At 46.7% G+C, this 26,063-nt stretch overlaps 1 protein-coding gene across 2 annotated transcripts in view; it reads right to left on the minus strand.

Moving 5' to 3' along the window:
* Window positions 1-10,669, minus strand: part of ATRIP (ATR interacting protein) — a 92,444-nt gene extending 81,775 nt beyond the window's left edge. The window contains exons 1-2 of one of the 2 annotated variants that reach the window (XM_088456915.1): window positions 10,298-10,669; window positions 2,806-3,203 (exon numbers count right to left, since the gene is read on the minus strand). In XM_088456915.1, coding sequence (XP_088313041.1) covers window positions 2,806-3,184 — 379 coding nt within the window. In that variant the 5' untranslated portion in view covers window positions 3,185-3,203; window positions 10,298-10,669. The remainder of the gene's footprint in view (window positions 1-2,805; window positions 3,204-10,297) is intronic. The other variant, XM_088456914.1, reaches the window with a different exon arrangement.
* Window positions 10,670-26,063: the final 15,394 nt, after the last annotated feature.

Genomic DNA, 26,063 nt, shown 5'->3' on the forward strand with positions numbered 1-26,063 from the left:
TCTGGAATCCAATCTAAACAGTGTAATATACATGCAGCGCTACTTTTATAGCATGAAAAAGTTATTCTTGAAAAAGTAAAATGTTTCTGTGATGAAAAGCCCTGTCTAGGAGATTCAGACCTTCCTTTCCAGGAACATTCATTAGCTAATAAGAGCCCGTGTTTTTCGTGTGTTCAGTGAAGAATTCCAGATGTGGCCCAGTATCAAATCACCCTGAGGAAGATTATCACTACTCGAAACTTGGCGGCGTTTAATGGACTTACCTACATTTACTGAAACTATTACCACGTGTGGACGACGGACAGAGTTGCTTTAAGGGAGGAGGGTAGGAATCGAGAAACCTCCCCACAACGCTCAGTTTAAGCACCTAGCCAGGTGCCTTACACGGTACGGTTCCATTTTTACCACCTTGCAATGTTTATGGATGATTAAGCCTCCATTATCTGGAATATTTTATACCAAGTTCCTTAGTAGCTAGAAAATAGCCCTACATTAATGTGTTTTTATTTGAAAATAAATGTGTCTGATATACTACACATTATTTGCCACTTTCCTCTATTTTTTTTAATGATTTGATTCTGGGGGAGAGGAGGAATTCTTCATTGGACACATGAAAAACACGGGCTCCTATTAGCTAATGAACGTTCCTGGAAAGGAAGGACTGAATCCCCTGGACAAGGATTTTCATCGCAGAACCATTTGACTTTTTCAAGAATAACTTTTTCATGCTATAAGAGTAGCGCCGTATATTACAGCGTTTTGATTGGATTTTCACTTTTTGTTGTTTTGAGTGTGAACAACTAGTGATATACATTGGCAGCTTTATCTTTACATTGCATCTGTTTTTTCATACTGTTTAAATAATTGACTCGCAAAGATTATCCTATAAAGTAGGACAACAGAAAGACACTCCTTTCTTGCTTGAACACAGGAATAAGTTTATATTGTTACAAATTATTTTTATGGTGTCAAGCATATCCAATATTTTCGCCAGATTCTCTTCCATTGCAATTGCAAGGTGAAGGGATATATTAGGATATTACATTGTACATCCAGTCCATTCTTATTGTGTGTTTTATATACTGTGGTTATATTTGGTTTATTAATACCGCGGTATAATCTATTTCCATACTCTACGGTTATATATGGTACACAACACCATGGAGCAGATTCCTTTTTCTAAAAACATGTATATATCGTGGTTTATGTTTATCGTTGTTTGTCTGTCTTTGTCCTTTTAAGTGCATTCAATAATAAAAGTTATGTATTAAGTAATTTTCTATAGATATGATTTACCTTGAGTGCCCCCAGAAAGGAGTGTTTTTCTGTTGTCCTACTTTATAGGATAATCATTGCGAGTTGTGTATAGCCCTTACTCCAGGGGAGCACCACCAACCAGTTTATGGGTATGGGATGTTTTTATAACACCCTTATGATTTACACATATGTTGGATTCTTTCTTATGGTCTTAAAATTGACTTAATCCAGTGCGGAGTCCCTTTTTGTGTTTTTCTGTTTAAATAATTGGTCTGGGATGCCTAATGGAATGGTTGGGTTCCCAATCGGACCACACAGGGGAGAGCGCCAGACATAACTTTGACCCAGGAAACCTGTTCTGGGCCTTCCACTGGATGGATTTGGATGACATCACATAATAAATCTTAATAACTTGAAGATTTAAACCCAGGCAACGTCGGGTACTTCAGTACTCCAATAAGCATGAAACCACACGTCAATCAAATAAGTAGGACTCCATAATGTAATATTAAGTGTCCCATGCAACACAAATAAGTAATAGACCCCAACCTCATACCATCTCCGTGCAAGTGTGCAGATCAAAAGTGAACACAGTGCTATTCATCAGCAGAGCATGCACAGATTTAATCCATTCAGTCCACACTCACCCAATAATCTATTCCAGTTCATGTATATATGGCACTCATGTCACCACTATCTTTCACTAAAGTAGGGTTGGCCACGTGTGGTACTCCAGCTGCTATGGAACTGAACATCCAGCAGGCCAGGACACAGTTTTGCTGTTAAGCCATGCTAAACCTGTGGCAGGGCATGCTGGAACGGGTAGTTCCACAACAGCTGAAGTGCCACATGTTGCATACCCCTGCATTAGAGAACCCCATTCCAGAATTCATGGATTTCTATATGCCATCCTAGTTCTAGCTACCTGCACTTTGGTCAGAATTTATAGGTTAGTGAGATATAGATGTGAGACTGTACTGTCCCAAAAGACACTGACTGACAAGATGCCAGAGGGTGCCCAGAATGGCACCACATTTAAAACATTTGGGGTGGCCATCCTGGAGCGTGGAATATAGATACTATGCACAATATAAAGCAGAATCTGTTGAGAATGTGCCAGCACCGTATAGCACAATGCAGGGTACCCAGCATAAAGCGGTATCCAATTAGCCCCAAACATTGTTTGGGTGCCAATTGATCCCCGAGATCTGCAAAAAATGGTGATTTTTCGTTGATTATCCCCGATGTTTTTTTTCACCCTATCCCATTATTTCAGTCGAAATAATAGGATAGTTCTCCTGAAAACACATGGCACTTATCGTGGATTATTTTTCGGGACACATCAGGTCCCGAAAAAAAAAAACCTGATAAGTTCCGGTGTCTGGCCGACTTCAGGGCTAATTGGATAGCCCCAGGTGAGGTAATTAGTCGCGGTAATTTACCACGGATTATTGGATACCCCCCATAATCTCCCAACTGCTACAACTAGAGGTTTTTTGTTTTTTTTACTTTATACAAATGTGAATTTAAATAAAAAGAAAAACATACTCAAGAGATCTTTTCCTCGTCTCTGTAGTGCTGGTCTTTGTGGCTGCTGGAAAGTAGATGTTGATGGGTTATTTGACAGTACATTGGCTTGGATTTTATTTGGGTGGACATCTCTATTCTGTGTATATGCCTGTGTAGCCAAAACGTCAATTTCCTCCAAATCATCAGCTGTGAAGTCTTCAACGTCACCAAAAAAGTCTTCCATGGCTTTGGCCTCTGTAGTATTGGCTAATCTGTGACGTTTTGATGGAGGATGCCAGCCTTGATCATAACAAAGATTGTGGACACTTTGGGGAGTTGCAGGGGAGTAATTAGCATAAACACGATACAGCATTGAGAGGTCCCTTTTTTTGGTTGCAAACAGAGTATTTGTTGACATAGTGTGCGGGCCAGGTTCCCTGCAAAAGGTATCAGAATAGGTCAATTAACTACAAAACATCTGAGAGCAGGTGTAATATATGGTTTGAATATCCAAACCTCAAATTCAAAGATTCTTTTTTTTTTTTAATTTGTCATTTTATTTCTTTCTCATACCCACATTGCCCTGAAAATTATTACACTTTCATCATTTGTTTTTTTAATTAAGTTTTACACAATATATGTTTTTTGGCTACAATATACAAACATAGTACAGTGCTATCACGGGGATGTGGTCAGCATCCCGGCGCATACAATGCCAGCGGTCAGAATACGAACAGCAGTCAGAATCCCAGCTCCAGGATCCCGACGATGGGTTAAGCACTAGAGCAGTGGTTCCCAACCTCGGTCCTCAAGGCACACCAACAGTCCAGGTTTTAGGGATATTCATGCTTGAGCACAGATGGTTAAATCAAAATAACTTAGGTACTAATTAAGACACCTGTGGTCAAGTATGGCTATACTTGAAACCAGGACTGTTAGGATCGTGGTTGGGAACCCCTGCACTAGGGGAAGGGTTAGGCTGCGGGAAAGGTCGGTTAGGGTTACAATACTTACCTACATGCTTTGGGATTTCCACCGTCAGGATTACACTGCTGGGATTCTGACTGCCGGCATTATCAGCACCGGAATCGAGTACCCAACCCATATTATGCACAATACAGAATCATCAATGGGCACTTTTACATATAAAAAAACATTAACTACTCACGCATTTATCAAGCATAAGTAATAAAAAATTTTCAAGTAATAACCACAAAGCAATAACTCAGGTGCAAACATCTTTCTAATAAACCAGTGCACACGTTCAGTGTAATGAATATATATAGAAGGCAGTCAGTCAAAACTAGCAGCTAGTTAGGGGGAGCACACACTTCTGTACCTGATCCCCAAATCAAAGCAGTAGTCCTGCTGTATTTATTCACAGATGGCAAATAATGATTAGGTCATACTGTATTGTGGATATCAATTAAATCAAATGTTATAGAACAGCTAAACATCTAAGTTACCATTACTGTACACACACACAGGACAATCGTCAACGATATCGTTGAACGATCTCCCAGGTGTGCTGGATCATCGATATCGATCATCCAGCACACCACCGACGATCAACGGTCGTGGGTCCCTATAGTAACCTGGTCGATGTTGACCAGGTTGGCCTGCATGCACGGGCGATGAACGATATCGTTATCGTCCATACGTGCCCGTGCATTGCAGGTCGTTGGTGGGTTGGAAGGGGCCAAAAAATGCACGATATGAACGATAACGATATGATCGATATCGTAATTGTTCATATCGAGCATTTTAATCGTCCCGTGTGTATGCAGCATTAGGCTAACAAGCAAGATTTTATATTATCATTATTATAAAACATTAAAATAATATGAGATATGGTAAGAACTTACCCTTGTTATCTCTATTTCTACGAAGTCCATAGGGTTCCACAGGATACCTTGGGGTATAGGTGTGACGTCAGTCGCAGGGCACCAAAGAGTTAAGCTTTCAGCCTCCCAGGATGCACTAGGTCCCCCTCCTATACCCCGCCCCCGGGCCAAGGCACCTCAGTTAGTTACCAAGCCATAGGCCGGAGGAGGAGAAGGAAGAGAGAGAACAAAGATCTGGACACATACAAGAATCACATTCTCACCAGAGGGAGACGGAAAACCGGTGACCAGAGCAAAGCCCATCTGCAGCACAGGTGCGACAGGGCGGGAGTCCTGTGGAACCCTATGGACTTCGTAGAAATAGAGATAACAAGGGTAAGTTCTTACCATATCTCATATTTTCTACTTCAGGGTCCATAGGGTATCCACAGGATACCTTGGGGATGTCCCAAAGCAGTATCCTTTAAGGGTGGGGACGCTCCTGTGCAGAAAGGAGAATCCGCCGCCCGAAGGAAGCATCCTGAGAGGCGAAGGTGTCAAACCTGTAACACCTCACGAAGGTATGGACAGAGGACCACGTAGCGGCCTTGCAGATCTGGACTGCAGAGGCACCACGTCGAGCTGCCCACGAAGGACCCACAGACCTAGTGGAATGAGCCTTCAGAGAAGGAGGAACCGGTAGGCCTTCATGAAGATAAGCTTCAGAAATAGCCATACGGATCCAGGCTGCCAAAGTTTGCTTTGCAGGCCAACCCTTCTTACGGAAGCCATAGAGGACAAACAATGCGTCCGACTTAATAAACGAAGAAGTGCGGTCAACATAAGTCCTTAATGCCCGCACAACATCCAAAGAGGCCTCACCCACGGAAAGACCCGGTGAGTTAAAGGCCGGAACAACGATTTCCTCGTTAACATGAAACTGGGAAACGACTTTGGGAAGAAACTCGGGCCGAGTGCGGAGCACTGCCCTGTTCCCATGAAAAACCAAGAAAGGGGGTCTACAAGAAAGAGCCCCTAACTCAGAAACACGTCTGGCCGAAGCAATCGCCAGAAGAAAAACAGTCTTAGCTGTTAGCCATTTAAGATCCACTGAGCCCAGTGGTTCAAACGGCGGTCCTTGGAGAGCCCTCAGGACCACAGCCAAATCCCAAGGCGCCACAGGTGGAACAAAGGGCGGCTGAATGCGGACAACACCTTGCATAAAGGTGCGCACATCCGGGATTGTAGCAATCCTACGGTGAAACCAGACAGATAGGGCCGAAACCTGTACCTTCAAAGAAGCCAGGCGAAGCCCATGATCTAGTCCCGCTTGCAGGAAGGCGAGAATCCGAGACAGACGAAACTCCCGCGGTGCATAACCTCTCGGTCGACACCACTGGAAAAACGTATGCCACACGCGATGGTATATCCTCGCGGAAGACGGTTTCCGAGCTCGCAACATGGTACGCACCACAGAGCTGTAAAACCCCCGGGACCTCAGCATGGCCGTCTCAACAGCCACGCCGTCAAAGACAGCCGCGTCAGGTCCGGGTGAAGACAAGGGCCCTGAGACAGAAGGTCCGGTCGTAGCGGCAACCGCAGAGGACTGTCCACGGATAGACCCTGTAGGTCTGAGAACCAGTGCCGTCTGGGCCACACGGGAGCTATCAACAGGAGCGTCCCTCCTTCCTGTTTGAATTTCCGGATTACCCGTGGAAGAAGGGAGACCGGAGGGAACAGGTATGCGAACCGGAACGTCCACCGGACGGACAGAGCATCCACCAGAGACGCCCCTTCGTCTCTTGTGCGAGACCCGTACAGCGGCAACTTGTTGTTGTGCCTGGACGCCATGAAGTCGATCTCTGGAAGACCCCACCTGTCCACCAGCAGTTGAAAAACGTCCGGGTGCAGGGACCATTCCCCCGGATGAACGTCCTGGCGACTTAGAAAGTCCGCCTCTTAATTGAGCACTCCCGGGATGAAGACCGCTGATATGGTCGGAAGATTGCGCTCCGCCCAAACCAGGATCCGAGAGACCTCTACGAGAGCCGCCCGACTGCGGGTTCCTCCTTGCCTGTTTATGTAGGCCACGGTGGTAGCGTTGTCCGACTGGACCTGCACCGGGTGACCCTGGAGAAACCGATGTGCCTGCTGGAGAGCATTGAAGACTGCACGGAGTTCCAAGATATTTATGGGAAGCTCCGCTTCTGTCGGCGTCCACCTGCCCTGGAACAAGTGTGGACCCTAAACCGCTCCCCAGCCCCGAAGACTGGCGTCCGTTGTCAACAGGATCCAATATGGGACCCAGAACGGACGTCCCTTGTTGAGGTGGGTCGTCTGTAACCACCAAGCAAGGGACAGGCGAACCTCCGGGGTGAGCACAATCATCTGGGACTTCAGAGACTGAGGCAGCCCGTTCCACTTGGACAGCATCAGGTGCTGCAGAGGTCTGGAGTGAAACTGGGCGTATTCCACCATGTCGAACACTGACACCATGGAGCCCAGTAACCTCATCGCCGAGTGTAGGAACACCCGCGGCTGTGCAGACAACTGCGCACCCTTGACTGTAAAGCAGAGATCTTGTCCTCCGTCACAAAGATCCTTTGCTGTCCCGAGTCCAATAAGGCTCCAAGATGCAGACTCCTCCGAGATGGGATTAGAGTGGACTTCTGCCAGTTGATTAGCCAGCCGTGCCGTTGCAGCAGTGCAATGGTCAGGTCCAAGTGGCGTAACAGGAGCTCTGGAGATCCTGCTACCAATAACAGGTCGTCCAAGTACGGCAACATGCGAACTCCCTGCAGCCGCAGAGAAGCCGCCATGACCGCCATCACCTTGGTGAAAACACGTGGTGCTGTCGCCAGGCCAAAAGGGAACGCCCGAAACTGGAAGTGGTCGCTGCGGATTGCAAACCTGAGGAACTGTTGATGGCGCAAAAGAATAGGGACATGCAGGTAAGCGTCCTGTATGTCCAATGACACCATGTAGTCCCCTGGTTCCAGCGCCAGAATGATGGACCGTAGGGTCTCCATCCGAAACTTCGGAACCCGCAAAGACTTGTTGAGTGCTTTGAGGTTGAGAATCGGACGATACGACCCATTGGGTTTCTGTACCAAAAAAAAAAAAAAAGATTTGAATAGAAACCCTGGCCCCTCTGGGAGAATGGAACAGGCACTATAACTCCAGCCTGGAGCATAGTGTGCAATACCTTCCGCAGTTCCATAGCCTTGTTCCGGTCTGATGGTAGACCCGTGGTGAAGAATCGAGCCGGGGGTCTGTGCCGGAAGGAGAGGGCGTACCCGTGGGAGACCACCTCCAGAACCCAAGTGTCTGTCGTAGTGACCGACCAACACCGGGCGACCTGCAGCAGGCGGCCTCCCACCCTGGGATCCCCCAAAGGGAGGCCCGGACCGTCAGGCCGCAGGCTTGTCATCTGGCTTGGGGGCCGGACGTCTGGTACTCCATGCCTGTTTCCGGGGCTTGACCGATTTCTTAGGGCCAGCCTGTCGAGGAAACGACTGTGGTTTGGGCCTCCTCTGGGCCCTAGATGACCGAAAGGACGATGGTCCAGAACCAGAAGGAGCAGCGGCCGACGGGAGACAAGCCGATTTGGCTGCCGCCAGCGTGGCCACAATCTTATCCAGATCCGGACCGAAGAGAACTTCTCCGGTAAACGGCAACGCTTCCAGACCTTTCTTGGAATCTGCGTCCGCCTTCCAGGATCGCAGCCACAAGGTGCGACGAGCAGCTACCGCTGCTGAAGAAATTCTAGACACCAGAGTACTAATGTCTAGAGCCGCCTCGTTGATGTAGGTGGCCGAATCACGGAGATTGCCAATCAACTCCGCCTGTTCGGCCGGACAGTCGGATTCAAAAGAAGCCTCTAATGAATCCGCCCAGCGCTCCATCGCTCTGGCAACCCAGCAAATGGCCATAGCCGGCCGTGCTGCCCCCCCTGCAAGGGAATAAGCGGACTTCAGGCAGATTTCCACCTTGCGGTCCGTAGCATCCTTAAGGGAGGACATGGATGGCATCGGCAATGTGGCACTACGGACAAGACGGGTCACGTGAGAATCCACCTGTGGAGGGGATTCCCACTTAGCAAAATAATTATCCGCGAACGGATAAGCCACCGCCAGGCGTCTCTGCGGCTGGTATCTTTTGCCAGGTTGTTTCCACGCCTCCTCTAAATGGTCCACCAACTGACCCGAAAGAGGAAAGACTGTGGCATCGCCCTTCACATCTTTTTGAGAAGATAAAGTTACAGGCAGCAGCGCTAGCACAGTCACATACAATGCAGAGAAATAACAATTCCTGCACTAACAGCGCTGATCACTCAACTACACAGACACAGGGCCTGGTAGGACACAGCGCTGCATACACAGACCTGAGCCACAGCGGAGGAGAGGTATGCGGGGGGACCCAGACCACGATGCTTCCTTCCAGGCTTCCAGCAGCGTTCACCATGCGTTGCAGAGAAGATGGCCGCCGAGGAGCAGAGAGAAGCTGGCCTGGGGGAGGAGCGCTGACACAGGACCAGTCAGCACAGTGCAGAGAGGGCTGTGTGCAGCGGGGGAGGCGCCGGCTGTGAGACAGGGAAGGCGCGCTCCCCTGGCATGCATTTAACCCCTGGGACACCGCAGCGCTACCGCTCTGCTGCGGTCCGCTGTCCCAGGGGGTAGTGGAAGCGCAGGTTGGTCGCCTGGCTCCACGCTGCAGCCAGTCCCCAGGGAGCCCCCTGCCTGGGGACTTAGGACCATGCGATCAGCGGGGACCCACCTGCTTACCTCTGTCCCCCTTGAATCCGGCCATGGTCCGGAGCATCTGGGGTCACCGCTAGCTGTGACCCCAGACACCCACCAGCATCCCCGGATCAGTACCGGCGTTCTGGTACCGGGGGGTGTAGGGAAGACAGCATGGACGTCAGGACTGACTGTCCATGCTGTTCATCCAGATGTGCAGCCACAGCTGCATGAAGAAAAAGCTTCAGGGGCTCTTCTAGCCCCCACTCCAACAGGTGCACCCAACTCCGGCCGGGCACCAAACTAAACTGAGGTGCCTTGGCCCGGGGGCGGGTATAGGAGGGGGACCTAGTGCATCCTGGGAGGCTGAAAGCTTAACTCTTTGGTGCCCTGCGACTGACGTCACACCTATACCCCAAGGTATCCTGTGGATACCCTATGGACCCTGAAGTAGAAATACTTTATTCTAACTACTGCAGCAGAACCATCAAGTTATAGTTACGGTGTAACAGGCTGACAAATAGAAATCTGTGACACTTTTCTACAGTATAGGGAACCCTTGTTCCACAGTAATAACATACTGCAGGCACTGTACCAGGCTACTGTACTTTCCACAAGTTTATAAATAGAGGGAATGAATGAAGCTTATCTTTAATCTTCCCCAGAGTTACTCAGAGCTTTTTAAAAGCCTATACTAAAAAGGTAAACAGCTACTATATAGGTCAAGTACATTTATATATGCAAAATGACATCTGTCCCAGCTGTGTTTATAATGTCTAATAGGCAATAACGTGTGCAGTATAGCAATGGTTAGTGAGTGCATGACATGAGAAGCAGACAGCCTCCATGTACCGCACACTTCCCGGCCACTTACACCGAGCACCGATATACAGTATAAGGACATATTCAGGTCACTACATAAAACGTTGCGGCCTAAAGGGGAATCCGGATTATGGCTGCAGCCCCTACCCGAACTCGGTGTCACATGGCTCCGGGTCTCTGCAGCGGATCACCCCGGGTATTAGTCATGTTTTGGCGGCTTCATATTCACTGCCAACCCAGGGAAGAGAGGAACCAATCTGCAGGCAGCTTGTATAGCGATCATCTGACGGAGCGGACAGAGGCAAGATGGATTTGTAAGAGAAGCGCTGATAGGACGTCGTTCTTTACACTGTCATTTTTTTTGCTTTGTTTGTTGAAGTCTGCTCCTGCTGCCTCCACTCCCCACATAACAGTAACCACGTGTACTATGTGTGCGCAGCTGGTCTGGCTGCCTGCTGCCTCCGCTCTCTCTCCGTCCTCACGCCCTCTAGTGCAGGCCTGGCCAACCTGTGGGCGGCTCTCCAGCTGTTGCGAAACTACACATCCCAGCATGCCCTGCCACAATTTTAGCATTCTCTAATAACAAAACTGTGACAGGGCATGCTGGGACTTTTAGTTTCACAGCAGCTGGAGATACACAGGTTGGCCAGGCCTGCTCTAGTGTAACCACATGCACTGTGTAACTGGCAATAATAATATTTCGCTCTGCAATTTAAGTGAAAATTCTAGGAGCAGAGCATTTTGTACCTAGTGGACGGGGCCATGTTGGAGGGTATGGTATGTTGCTTTTAGTGCAGTGTTTGGGCCTGATTCAGCTTGGATCGCTGTAGATAGTACGCACGCAATCGGCCATATGTTTTGTTCTGCACTACATATGCATCGCAGTGCGCGTGCAAGAGCCGCCCACTGCGATCACAGACCCATCGCAGAGTGATTGACAGGAAGTGCCGTTTGTGGGTAGTGACGGGCAGCGAAACGCAGGCGTGCCAGGGCATTTGAGCACTGTTGCATGGGCGTGCATAAATTATCTTCTGCATTGCCCTATACAGCCTGAGGCCCAATAGTGTGCGCTGAAGTTAGCAATTTCTGAGTAAGGTCAGAGGAGCTTGTGCAAGTGTGCGTGAGGCTGCGATAGTACTCGATTGTACCGATGTTTTTGCAGAACCGTACGGTTACTAGCCACCTCAAAGGGTCAACTTACCTCCCTACCGAGCCACACCATTACCCATACTACAACAGAGGTCAGTCACAGACTGCACCGAATAAGACTGCATTCCTGGACAATATTATATAAAACCATTCGGCCATCTTTGAGAAGCAATGTGTCTACTCAAATAAAGAGGTCTGGTCCTGTAAATGAGGGGGCATCAACCCGCAACCCTACACTGACACCAGACCTGAGCGCATGTGACACCTTCATTTTTCTGTTGACCCACAGTAGGACCAGACAGGATGCAGTTAACATCCCGACAACCATGATGCTGTCTGCCGGTACCCCAATCCCGAGACAACACTGGCGCCGAATTCCCAACATGACTCGGGATGCCGATGCTGGGATCCCAGCAGGCGGCATCCCGAACGTAAGGAAACTGGTGAAAGGTAAGTATCAGCCGCCGGGGAGGGGGGGGGGAGAAAATTAAGTTTATGTAGCCCGTGGGGACTTAGAGTTAGGCTGCGGTGGGGGGGGTTAGGCACTAAGGAGGGAGGGTTAGGTCTAGGCACCGGGAGGGTTAGGGTGCAGGGTAGGGAGGATTAGTGTAAGGGTGCAGAAAAGGAGGGTTAGGGGGTAAATAGGACGGGGGCACATTACTTACCATTCCCCTGTCTTGATTTGAACCATCGGGATGCCGCTGTCGGTGTACTGACAGCCGGCATCCCGTCCATTGGTATTTCATACCAATTCCAACCAGCCACCCCTACTTCACAGTGCTGCACTCGTCGACTCATCCCTTCCTATCACCCCCCCCAACCCAAATTCCCGTAACACACTTCACCACACCTATGAAGCGCAGTTTACCTCCAAGTATTCTACTATTGCAGTTGGTCTGCGTACATAATCGTGGCTGCGATTGCAATAGCGATCCTTGCTGAATCAGGCCTGTATATGTTTTAGAAATTGATGGGAAAATCACATTTTAGCCCCAATGACATTACATTATTAATAATAATAGTAATGTCTCATACAGTAGTTGCAAACTGTCCCTATGAACTGCCTCAGGTTTTAAAGAGTTGTCAACTGAAATGTATCTATGTTCCAATATTGTCCTCCTGCACAGTACAATATATCCCTATTATGCAGCATGTGAAATGCTGTTCTATTTACTCTCATTGTTTAGAGATATATATTAAGTGAAAATAAAACTGAAAAGTGTATGCTGTCATCCAATTGTGCAAATGTAATATGATGAGCAGAGCCAGATTAATTATGGTCCCCAGACAGAGGGGTGCAGTGCCGCACCAGTGTGCAGAGGATGTGCCTTGCGTCTGTATAGCAGGGTGTCTCTCCAGCACAACGGAAGCTGAAAACAGGTGCTTTCAGGGCAACCATGCCGCCCCCTCATCCTTGTGTACAGTGCGGTGGCACTGGTCACACACTCCTCGTAATGGGCGTGCAGTGCCGGTTAAAACACGCACCTTCATGCCCCAGATTCGCCCATATTAACTGCCAGTGGGGGTTAAAGAACTACAACTCTCCCGTTAGCTGAAGGCTAGTTACACATGTACGCCTCTCTCTAAGGAAGATGTATCAAACCTTTCAAATGATACAGTGGAGAAGTTGCCCATAGCAAACAATCCACTATTAACTTTCATTTTATAGACTGTACTATATAAATGATCAATGTTGCTAGGGGCAACTTCTCCACTTATTCCTCTCGAAAGTTTGCTACATCTCCCCAGGGTGGTAATTATGGGGGTCATTCCATGGTACAGTAATACAGTTTTTTAAAGCATGACCTATCTTATTATTTTCTCAGTAAATACAACTAATTTCATATAAATTCTTTTTTCTGATCATAGCCATGCAAATAACTTGCTATGTCACTTTGTAAGTTACCATGGAATGTCCCATGGGTGTGCGAGCAGTGCTGTCAGCCAGGCCGCAGGGCACTTGGAGTGGCACCTCTGCTGCCCAATGCTACCTGCATTTGACTTGTAGGGTGTCTGAAACGGCACCTGCAGCCAATATCGCAGCAGCCTGGAGCGTCCAAAGGAAGCTCTGGCCGTTTAGCCTGTGCACAATCGTTCAGAGCATCCTAAGAACACTTCGGGCAGTGCTCTACTTCGTGGTGCCGGCAGTCCCGCCCCTTTTGCGTGATTTGATTATATCACGGATTCAAGGGCAATTCGGCAAAGGGGCAGCATAGAACCTTGCTCTGGCACGCAACTCCCCTAGAAGCGGAGAGCATGTGATCAGCCAAATGGTGCCAGGAGACCCAGGAGCAAGAGAGAGAGAGGCGGGAAAGAATGATAAGGGTTAAGGAGTAGAGAGCTGGGAGAAGGATTTCGGCTGGGAAGGAGAGGTGTAAGGAGAGCTAAGGAGATGAGCATAGCTGGGAGAGGTCCCTGTCACTTTAAATATGATTCTGTACCATCGAAAGATGGCACCACCAGCAGATGACATATGGGTGGAATAGCTGCATGGCACGCAGTGAGATCTGTTCTGGTTGCAAAGTTATACACCAATGATGATCGCAGCACAGAAGACGTCCTACAGGTGTGACTGGTTGTTCATTGTCAGACTGGAGTAAACAATTGGGTAGGTTTGCGCAGGCAGGGGAATATACAGTGCATCTGGAAAGTATTCACAACGCTTCACTTTTTCCACATTTTGTTATGTTATAGCCTTATTACAACATGGAATAAATTCATTTTTGTCTTCAAAATTCTACACACAATACCCCATAATGACAACGAGTAAAAAGTTTTTATTTTTGCAAATTTAATAAAAAAAAACTAAGAAATCACATGTACATAAGTATTCACAACCTTTGCTAAATACAGTACTTTGTTGATGCACCTTTGGCAGCAATTACAGCCTCAAGTCTTTTTGAATATGATGCCACAAGCTTGGCACACCTATCTTTGGGCAGTTTTGCCCATTCCTCTTTGCAGCACCTCTCAAGCTCCATCAGGTTGGATGGGAAGCGTCGGTGCACAGCCATTTTCAGATCACTCCAGAGATGTCCAATTGGATTCAAGTCTGGGCTCTGGCTAGGCCACTCAAGGACATTCACAGAGTTGTCCTGAAGCCATTCCTTTGATATCTATTTCATTTCATCCCTCAGGTATGTGCATACATGCCTACCCTCCCGGTTTTCGCGGGAGGCTCCCGATTTTTTCGGGTAACCCCCCGCACCCCCGGTAGGGTAGGCATTTCTCCCACATTCTGCCCACTTCCTAGTGAAGTGGGCAGAATTAGGAGAATACCCGTGGCAATCGCGGGTCTCCGTGAAGGGGGCGGGGCTTAAGCTGTGATTCTGCATGAATCACAGCATTTGGGCCCGCCCCCTATGTAAATTGTGCCCAATCGCGGCAATTTTACCCCCGAGGGGGCGGGGCTTAATGACGCGAATCGTCAAGCCCCGCCCCCGTCGGCCCCCTGCTGCTTCTCTTACCCGGGCTTCTCCCGGGAAGAGAATATTAAAGGTAGGCAACCCTGGGTATGTGACTGTCTCATCCTGCTTATTGCACCAATATTCTGCATAGAACCTCATGCTTGCAATCGTGTGTGGATTCAAATGTATGTGACTGTCTCATCCTGCTTATTGCACCGATATTCTGCATAGAACCTCATGCTTGCAATCGTGTGTGGATTCAAATGTATGTGACTGTCTCATCCTGCTTATTGCACCGATATTCTGCATAGAACCTCATGCTTGCAATCGCGTGTGGATTCAAATGTATGTGACTGTCTCATCCTGCTTATTGCACCGATATTCTGCATAGAACCTCATGCTTGCAATCGTGTGTGGATTCAAATGTATGTGACTGTCTCATCCTGCTGATTGCACCGATATTCTGCATAGAACCTCATGCTTGCAATCGTGTGTGGATTCAAATGTATGTGACTGTATTTCTTGCATAGTTTTTTTTTTTTCTCTTCCTGTATAGTCTGTATTGGTCAGTGAAGCATAGTTTATGGAATATATCTGGCCTGGTTTTTGCTCCAACTCAGAGCAAAGTTATCTCCTTTGATCAGCAGGCCAATTGAGTCAGTTGTAGTCTGTCTTAATCAAGGGATACCACTCCTTATATTCAGTCTAGGGGCAGCTGGGGCTGTTTGCAGCTGGGGTTAAAAGCACCAAGTGTGATTACATAACAGTTAATCAAACAGTTGAACAAACATTGACCAACATCTAAGGTAATTTCAGATTAAGATACTGATTACTTTAAAATTTGTAAAAAAAAAACAAACCTAAAACTCACCATGTACTACACATTTCTTTTTTTCAACTCCCTCCTTTGTATTTTCTCTAAGGTTATAACATCCCTAAATCTCCCTGCACCTCCCCTCTCTGGGCACACTGCCGCCCTATTGAGTCAATCACCTCCTCTAAAAACTAATGAGATTTCTTTTAAGCAAAAATTGACTATTACAGCCTCATTGTGTCACTATAAAAATTTTTTACACACCTACAACTATATCTACTTCTCCATTCTCCTGCTTTTATTATCTGGTGACATATCACCAAATCCAGGCCCCACACACGGACAGCGGATATACTATGGAATAAATATCCTGCAAACCTCACATGTCTCCCATTACCCTCCAAATCTATAAATGTGCCTTATAGAATTCACACTTGATCACAACTTATTATTTTACATCTGAACATCTCTTTACAATAACTACTTTTACCAATTTCTACATTTACCTGAGACTGCTGGTTTATACGTTAACCAAACTCTCTAAATAGCCCTTCACGAAGTGGCTTCAGCTACCCGTCAGACTTCACGTAAACTGATATAACAGCCATGGCTTTCCACAGACACCTACAAAAACTGCCTCTTAAAGTAGAATGTCAGTGGCATAAATCTTAATTCAAATGACTTCCACACATACTGTAAAATAGGAATCCAGCCATCTGTCATCCTAACCCTCTGTCCCATGCTCACTGTCTACCCCATCCGTGTCACCCCTGTCTGTTTGCCCATCCCCTCTAGAATGTAAGCTCTCACGAGCAGGGCCCTCTCTCCTCTTGTGCTTATCCTTTCTTTACTTATGCTATCTGCTCTATACTCAAAAGCACCTAACCCGTGACTTTTGCCATCCTGCTATTTTTGCAGCAGTGTTTATATAACATGTACTTGTCTTGTAGTGTCTTAAACTGTATGACACTGTTTTCTTGTTCTGCTCAACTGTTTATGTACTATGTCTATGTACTATGTTTGTGCACTATGTTTATGTACTATGTAAGGCGCTGCAGAACCCTTGTGGCGCCATATAAATAAAGGATAATAATAATATCTTGGCTGTGTGCTTAGGGTCGTTGTCCCACTGAAAGATGAGGTCAAGAGCGCTTTGGAGCAGGTTTTCATCCAGGATGTCTCTGTACATTGCTGCATTCATCTTTCCCTCTATCCTGACTAGTCCTGCCGCTGAAAAACATCCCCACAGCATGATGCTGCCACCACCATGCTTCACTGTAGGGATGGTATTGGCCTGGTGATGAGCGGTGCCTGGTTTCCTCCAAACATAACGCCTGGCATTTACGCCAAAGAGTTCAATCTTTGTCTCTCATGGTCTGAGAGTCCTTCAGGTGTATTTTGGCAAACTCCAGGCGGGCTGCCATGCGCTTTTTACTGAGGATTGGCTTCCGTCTCTCCCATACAGGCCTGATTGGTGGATTGCTGCAGAGATGGTTGTCCTTCTGGAAGGTTCTCCTCTCTCCACAGAGAAATGCTGTAGCTCTGACAGAGTGACCATCGGGTTCTTGGTCACCTCCCCGACTAGGGCCCTTCTCCCCCAATCGCTCAGTTTAGATGGCCGGCCAACTCTAGGAAGAGTCCTGGTGGTTCCAAACCTCTTCCATTTACGGATGATGGAGGCCACTGTGCTCATTGGGACCTCCAAAGCAGCAGATATTTTTCTGTACTCTTCCCCAGATTTGTGCCTCGAGACAATCCTTGGTTTGTGCTCTGACATGCACTGTCAAGTGTGGACCTTATATAGACAGGTGCCTTTCAAAATCATGTCCAATCAACTGAATTTACCACAGGTAGACTCCAATTAAGCTATAGGAACATCTCAAGGATGATCAGTGGAGACAGGATGCTCCTGAGCTCAATTTTGAGCTTCATGGCAAAGGGTGTGAATACTTATGTACATCTGATTTCTTAGGTTTGTTTTTTTTTTATTAAATTTGCAGAAATCTCAAAAAACTTTTTACACGTTGTCATTATGGGGTATTGTGTGTAGAATTTTGAGGACAAAAATTAATTTATTCCATTTTGGAATAAGACTGTAACATAACAAAATGTGGAAAAAGTGAAGCGTTGTGAATACTTTCCGGATGCACTGTATATAGGGTAGTGCAATATTGTGAAAGGCTTTGTAGGTGACTAATGGTCATCATGACTATTGCCTTTATGTATTAAGGAAAGAGTATAACAAAGTTGCCGGTAGTGGTGGGGTTACATATAATAATGAATAGAGGCCCTCATTCAGAGCCGCACGCTCTGAATGAGGGCCGCCCTCCATAATTATGGAGCGTCCTCCTGGACGCTCGTATAGCTGTGGGTCACCACCCACAGCCTATACGAGCGTGCAGTTTGATGGCCGCGATGGTCTTGACCATCGCGACTATCGAAACTGCGAGCCGGACCCAGCGGTTGAGTTTTTCAACCGCAAGGCCCGGAGTGATTTTGGCTCTATCAGAGCCAAAATCACTCCCACTGACATCACTAGTGATGTCAGTGGGCCGGCTTCTGACGGTAGGCGTTCCCTTGGGAACGCCCCTGGCAGGGAGGCACGCCCACCAAAGGGGGCGTGCTGTCAATCAACATCGACAGCACGCCCCCTTTGATCAGACACAACGAGCTTGCGTCTGGCGCATGCGCACGACGGAGCTCCCGCCGTCGTGCGCATGCGCAGTGCACAACATCGACCCACTTGCGAGCGGACAGTCGCTTGCGAGTGGGTCTGAATCAGGCCCAGAAAGTGTTATATGGTAGAAGTAGTTTTAACATAATTTGGACTTTGTTCTTTTCAGAAATGGGATTGCAAGGTTATTGAAGGAACCATCTGTAATGCACCCAAGACTGGTGAATAGAGTGTGGCAGAAATGTCCACTAGACCATCGCAGTGATGTTGGATATTTATTTCTCTAATTACAGTTGCAGTATGACTATTGGCACAATGAGGAACAATTCTTATGCTGATCATTTTGAGCTGCACACAAGCGTCTGTGCAATTCCGTCCATCTAAAATGCTCATGCAGCAGGAGGTGTCTGTAGGAAACAGACACCTCCTTGCTGCATCTGCGATCCCAGTGCTGCGACCGAGTTCGCAGCCTGGGATCACTATCGTGACCATCGATCACGATGGTTGTTCCTTTGCCCAGGCTGCGGAAGCTAAAGCTAACTGTAGCCTGACCGGGTCCTGGTCACTTGCGAGACATGGAAATCTGCATAGACCCTGGCCTCGTCTCTCCTGGAAAACCTGGACACACCCCCGTTTCCAGGAACTGTGGCCAGCCACGCCTCCCCCAAGCACTGCATGTTTTTCATGCTGTGGCTTGGGGTGGTTAGCAAGCGAGATTGCAGGACCTGTTCTGCACACACGCAAACTGGATCTTGCGTTGGGAAGTCAATCTCTGGATGTTTTTGCAATCCTGTTATTCAGGATTGAAAAACTATCAATCCCGGGATTCTCGGGATACCTGGGATTGAGTTGGTCAAAGGAGCGGGCGGTCGCAGCTGAAGGGGCAGGCCGGCGTAGGGCTGCACAGTGTGACCTCTGACGTCATGTTGTGCACAGCCGGGCAGCATCTGAGCGGGTACTGCAGGTGCTCAGTTCTGCCTGGCATAAAAAAAAAGTATGCGATCACTAGTCCCGAAATTCTGGGATTGGAAACTCCAATCCCTGAATTCAATCCTGGCAATTTTAGGCCAAATCCCAGGATCCCGCCGATTCCGGGATTGGCCTCACTAGTCCTGCACATGTGCAGAGCCCAAAACATCGGTGGTGTGCACTGATCCAGCTCTGAATCAGGCCCTATGTCAGAACTACCATTGAGGAAATTAACAAGATGTTGGGCTTAAAGTCCTGGGCAAAGTCACCAGAACTATACCCCATCCAGCTGATTTAGGATGATCTAGACACAAGGGTGAAAGCAGAGCAGTGGCAAACGCAGGATTTCTAGAGGGGGGTTTCCAAATGCTTGATTTTAGAGTGAGTGTGGCCAGTCCATGAAGAGGGCAGAATTAGTACTTATCCAGCTTTAATATGCATCATACAATGTGTATTTTGTGTCATAATTCCATCATATACAGGATTACAGTAAGTCATTATATGTGGCAGTAGGGCCATCCTGCCTGAGCTGAATGTTTTTATTTTAGATGTAGGCACCATTCCAGAGCATTTGAGCAAGTCCAGGAGTCTGCGGGAGCAGCAGAATAACCTAGCACTTCCCTGGACATATATGTAACATATTGGGCTCTATAGCAGTGCATCCCTAACATTGCATGTTTTCCAGATCTCCTAGTTGGTGCACAGGTTATTTATTACTGACTATTACATGTTAAAAGATCCATAGGTAGGTCTAATTATTTCATTTGTGATACTGAGAAGAACATGTAGCACTAGTAAAATTCTATTATATTACTATTTCTACTGTGGTCATGGTATGTGCTGTGGAGTGGGGTTTCCAGGCAGACAGAAACTCCCCCTGCATTTGCCTATGCAAAGGAACCTATAAGTGAAACACATTTCGGTGAACTTCTGCAGCAACGATGGGACGAATTTCCTGTACAATATTTTTTCCATTGTAGAAAGAGTGCCATGCGTGTGTCCAGCGGTTATCTCTGAAAAAGGTAGCTGCTTGGATGAGTCAAAAATTTTAATTCAATTTTGTTCATCAAACTGATTCTGTGATTTTGTTTTACCTCTAATGGTGCATACACACGGTCAGATTTTTCCTTCAGATCTGAACGATAACGATTTAAAAATCGTTCAGTCGTTCATATCTGAAGGAAAATCGTTCATATCTGACATGCCTGAACGATGGACGATGAACGATGCGCGTTCCCGTTTGTCAGATAACGATATCTGACATCTGATGTGTTTGCAGTCAGACTTGGACGATTCCATTCATTTTAATGCAGTCAAAAATCGTTCAAATCGTTCAAAACTTTGGTAAAATCGTTCAAATCGTTCAATCATTCAATCGTTCATCTGACAAATCTGACCGTGTATATGCTCCATTAATGTTTTTTTGATCAATATTTTAATTTCATTACATTAAGGCATTAAACTGTAAATTTCAATACAAACTTGAAAAATGGGGGTGGTCTAAAACATTTGACTGATAGTGTATGTATGGTAGCAGTAGGGTACTGGGGAGATCCCAGTTAAAGACTTTATAGGAAGAGGTCCCTATACTGTATATAGCAGAGGAGCATTCTAAACACTACATCAGAGGTTCCCAAAGGCGGTCCTCAAGGCTCCCCAACAGTGCAGGTGTTAGAGATATCCATGGTTGAGCACAGGTGACTTAAATAGTACCTCAGTCAATTTGATTTCAACACCTGTGCTCAACCATGGATATCTCTGAAGGTGACGATTTTTTTAACAATTTAACTATAATGACGTCGTTATCGTTCAATCGTTGAAAAAATCGTTCAGTTTCTGAGTTATAACGATGAACGATTATCGTTCATACGCGTTCACGTTTGTAGTTTGTAGTTCATTCTGACTGACCAACTGAACGATTTTCATCAAGGGAAGTTACAAAAATCGTTTGTAGTTCAAAAAATCGTTCATTACACTTTAAAAAATCTGACAGAAAATCGTTCATAAAATCGTTGGTAACAAAATCATTGTGTGTGTATGCAGCTTGAAGGTTCATACACTCACAACGATTTTTTGAATGATTATCATTAACAATATTTTTTATCGTTCAATTGTTGAAAAAATTGTTCACTTTCTGAGTTAAAACGATGAACAATCATCGTTCATGCGCATTCACGTTTGTAGTTTGTAGTTCAGTCAGACTGACCAACGCAACGATTTTCAGTAAGGGAATATGCAAAAATCGTTTGTAGTTCAAAAAAATCGTTCATTACATTTATATAAATGAACGATTTTAGTAAACGATTTTTGAAAATCGTTCATTAAAATCGTTCACTTAGCAAATCGATACGTGTTGTGACACAGTTAGGTTAGGGGGTCCCTCTCCTGGGTAGAGGACTCTTTCCTTACACACACACACAGCAGCAGGGAAGCAGCACACCAGTCTGGATGCAAGTACAAGCTGGTCGGCGCCAGTCTTTATTGTACAATGACAGAAATATAAAGAAAACATAAATATAAATCCTAGCCCTGTCGGGGCACTAACTTCACAGGTAGTTCCCTCACTACCAGAACCTGGCAGGGCCTAATGCCCTCGCCAGCAACAAAGCACAGCACAGTACTCACAGATAGGTTTTCCAAGTGTCTCTGAGCAAACTCCCTGTCTGTTTTCCAGGTGAGACAATCAGCCCTCAACACACTAGGCTTATATTGGCCACTCTCAGGTGGAAAACTAACAACCTGTTACCAGGCTGCGAGAACCAAAACCTGGAGTGGCCGTGGGTGGAGCCCTCCCTCTCCTCTCACCCACAACCCCCAGGTCCCAAACCGGCTTTTCAAAAAACCCGAAACTCAAGCCTGCTACACTGCAGACTTTCTCCTGGGGGTTTAAAACACAAAAGACAGGAATCTGGGACAAATGTACCTGCCACAGACCACTTTACCAGTGATCCTATCACAGTGTGTATGCAGCTTAAAACCTGAACTGTTGGGCAGCCTTGAGGACTGCGTTTGGGAACCTCTGCACTACACATAAACATCAAAAACATATAGTAGAAGCTCTTTGTAACACTATGAGAATGGATATACTCATGGCATGGGATTATGATAAATGGGCCTAATTCATCACGGATCACAACTGTAACAACATACGCAGATCGGCCGATGGTGCGTACTGCGTATGCACCAAAGTGCGAGTGCGTGAGTTGCGATTGCAATCGCACTGCGATCACCTACACAGATACAAAGCCATCGCAGACAGATGGAACGTCAGCGTTTGTGGGTGGTGAAGGGGGAATGCTAGGAGAAACGCAGGTGTGCCCGTCCATTTTAATGCCGTTACTTGGGCGTTCATAAATTAGCCACTGCGACGGCATCAGCGGCGGGCTGGGCCGGGGGGCAGGGTGCCATCTGCCCCCTGGGCCGGTACAACTGTGCAGCATTAGGGCCGGCCGGTCCTCTGCCAGGCTGCCTGTCTGTCCGGCTCACATCAGCCGGCTGTGCGTGCGCTTACAGGACAGGTTTGCCGGAAGCTTTCCTCTGCGCCGAACAGGGGCACTTCCGGGTGCTAGAAGGAACCGCCGGGGACAGCTGCAGCGGTAGTCGGACTGGTGGTTGCTACATCCCCTAGTCCGGAGGAGTATCCTCAGTGCCGGTAACTGTGTCTCTCTCTGGGAGGGGGAAGAGGAGCGATTGCTGCCCAACACTGCTGGGACACTGTGTACTCACCTCCCACCTCAGTGCCTTACACCTCCCACATAACTGCCTCACACCAAACACCCTGCTCACTGCACCTACTGTAGGAGCCTATTTATTCACCCACACTGCCTTTACTTGTTTATATAATATAATCTATGTATATATATACACATTTAAAATATATATATTATATATATATATATATATATATATAAAACATAGAAAGGGGGCGCCACATCGTGCTTAAAAGTATAACAATATTTTATTGCAATCTTTAAAAATGACAATGCTCGTACCAGAACAAGCGGTCAGAGCCACCGCTAGCGTAAACAGCACAATAATAAGCAGAGGCAATCACCCGGTCTGTAACCTGGACATCTCCAAGGACTTCTCTGGGGACTGGTTCCTCTGTACAATCCAAAACGCGAGCGGGTCTGAATGAGGTCCATAGTCCTCCTTAAATTAGGGTATAGATTTTCAGTACTTCCAAATCAGGTGGCTGCATTTTTGATGCAGGCCACTCTTATTATGTGTAGACTGTAAAGCCGGTAATCATATGCCGTTTGGGATGTCTGGTGCAGAGATGGTACTCAACACTTTATGCATGCATGCTTAAGTATAACTCACGGTCCTTCTTGTATCCGCTTTCTCTGCTGGGATTTTTTCTATTAAGCTCTCTGATACCACGATGCTCACATACGAATGAGAAGGTAGTAAGGGCCTGATTCAGAGCCGGACGCTATTTGCGCTCGCTCATCCAGAAAAAGGGGCTGGCTATTTAAACTAACCGTTCGCTCTTTGCGGTCTGTTCACGCCTCTATGTCTGAACGAGCGAACAAAACATGCGAACGGAATTTTGAAAAAAACGCCCCCTGGCCGCTCGCATCATACGTCATGTCCGCTATTTATTAGATTAATCGAGTACATCGGACGGAGTATGAACTGCTCGCTATTCTTGTGGTTGGTTTTTCCTACCACAATCATGCGAGCAGTTCTAACTATAAAACAACCAAGTGATGTGGTCGATGACGCTGCTTTAGTAATTATGCACACCCTTTAAATGCCCGTTTTGACCTTTAGGCACGCCTGCGTTCGGATCTCCACTCCCCGTTTTCAAGCACCTTCCCCTGTTACCACCCACAAACACCTCATTCTGTCACTCAAAATAGCAGGCATTCGCTATTTAGCGAGCACACGATTTTCGGCCGCACTGACTGGTTCACGCATGCGTATTAAAATCCGTATGCATGCGCAGTTGTGCGAACATCAGTCGGAACGAACGAGCGGCCGCTTACGAGCGGCTCTGAATCAGGCCCTAAGTCCGCTTTTGTTGCCCGACGGCGATCTTATGCCTCAGTGTGATATATACCGGTCCCCAATGTGCAGCTGATGGTCCACTAAGTCGGCTGACAGTCTCACACTTCTAGCACCTGATAGTGTGTGTTTCTGATAAGTTATGCACATCTGGTATGACTGTATCACATGTAACGGGAACTCTAATGCTGATAAAATTGTTTAATCGAATGAATGTGGCTAATGCTGCTCTTTCAAAAATTATATTGGTTTCATTTTGGTCTTTCTCTACCCTCTTGTTCGCTTTCCACTACTTTTCCCTGAGTTCCCTATTTATGACTTGTGTAGCATATTACTCTTTTGCAAAAGCTTGCCATCGTTTTACAAAGATTATACAAGAAAATATGCAGTTAGTTTCCTTTTCTAAAATAAATATATCCCTCAAACATAATGTAATTTTCATAAACACACCTACTAACTAACCAGTGACTGCAGTATCAAGTGGGAAGGCGTGTAACCCGTACATATAGACTCTATCTTGACCTGAACTCTTGAACTATTGGTTGATCATTCCTTATAAACATTGCGATCCTGGCAGGGAAGTGTCCTTAGCCTTGCCAAAGCTGCACAGCAAATTAGCATCAGCTTTCGTTACGTTATTGACCTCATTCTGAGTCACGCGCTGCTGCGACCGCTTTAGCGTCTTTTGCCGTAGTCGCATCTGCAACTTTATGCTAATACTAGCATCAGCCCTTCCCCTGGTGTTACAAGTGCGTGTCTAAATGTGCAAGGACTGGGACGCCCAAATTGGGAATCTTTAGACACCACCATCGGTCTCACCATCGAAACTTGCACCAGGTTTATGGCAGGTGCAGATTTTCCGTCTGAGTACGGCCTCCAATTTGAGCGATTAGACATTTGTGTGCGCAACCAGTTCAGCGACGCCCCCAACACACCCATAAGACGGACCATTTTCCTGTGTCTGAATAGCCATCTCCCAGGAACGCCCAGCCATTTCCAGTACACTTCTGATACCCCTTAATCGCAACTATGGCTCTGTGTGTACACATTTAATTTTTCATGCAAACGCTGTGCAAGTTTTTAGGGATTTTCACACACACACAGCCAGAGGAGTAGTGTGGAACCATGGAGCCTGGAGAAAGTGCATGTCATAGCGCCCCCCCCCCCCCCCTGTTCTGAACTGTGCCAGTGGGGTATGGCCAGCCTGTAGGGGAATACTGAAGTGAAGAGAAAAGCAGCAAACAGTGATAGTATCACGCTGGGCGTTGAGGTCCAATTGGGGGAATAGAATGCTTCGGTGATCTGACATTATAGTGTAGCTCCTTTGGCACTGCTTTATGTATAGCACCTAGGATCTGACTTTTATCTCCTTTGAATCATTGTTATTAGTCAATAGAGGAGACTTTATTATATATTCTGATCATTTAACTTAAATTGACAGAATACATGTGTAAGAGTGAGATTCCACAGGCTGCACAGCTTATTACTGCAATTACTGCCCCAAGCAGCTATCACTGGAGTGGGGTCACCTATGGGAAGCTCCATTCTCAGCTAAGCTCCTACTTAGCAAATATACATTGCACCTATATTAATGTGAGTACTACTAATCATGTCATGTTCTGTCTACCACCAAATATTTTTTTAAAAGACCTTTCAAATAACACTGTGCATGGGAACACCTTCATTACTTTAAATGTGTTGGGTATGATATTCCGGCTATCGGGATGCCACTAGTTAGAATACCAACAGCGACATCCCGACACCCATAGGACTCAATGGTGAGTATTTTTCTAACTCCCTACCCTAACCCCTACCCTAACCCACCCTTCTCGATGCCTAACTCTAACCCTCCCCCCCTAGTGCCTAAACCTAACTTCCCTCTCACCGCAC

This window comes from Taudactylus pleione, unplaced genomic scaffold, assembly GCF_031769625.1.
Source record: "Taudactylus pleione unplaced genomic scaffold, aTauple2 ptg000726l, whole genome shotgun sequence".
NCBI classification, from domain to species: Eukaryota; Metazoa; Chordata; class Amphibia; order Anura; family Myobatrachidae; genus Taudactylus; species Taudactylus pleione.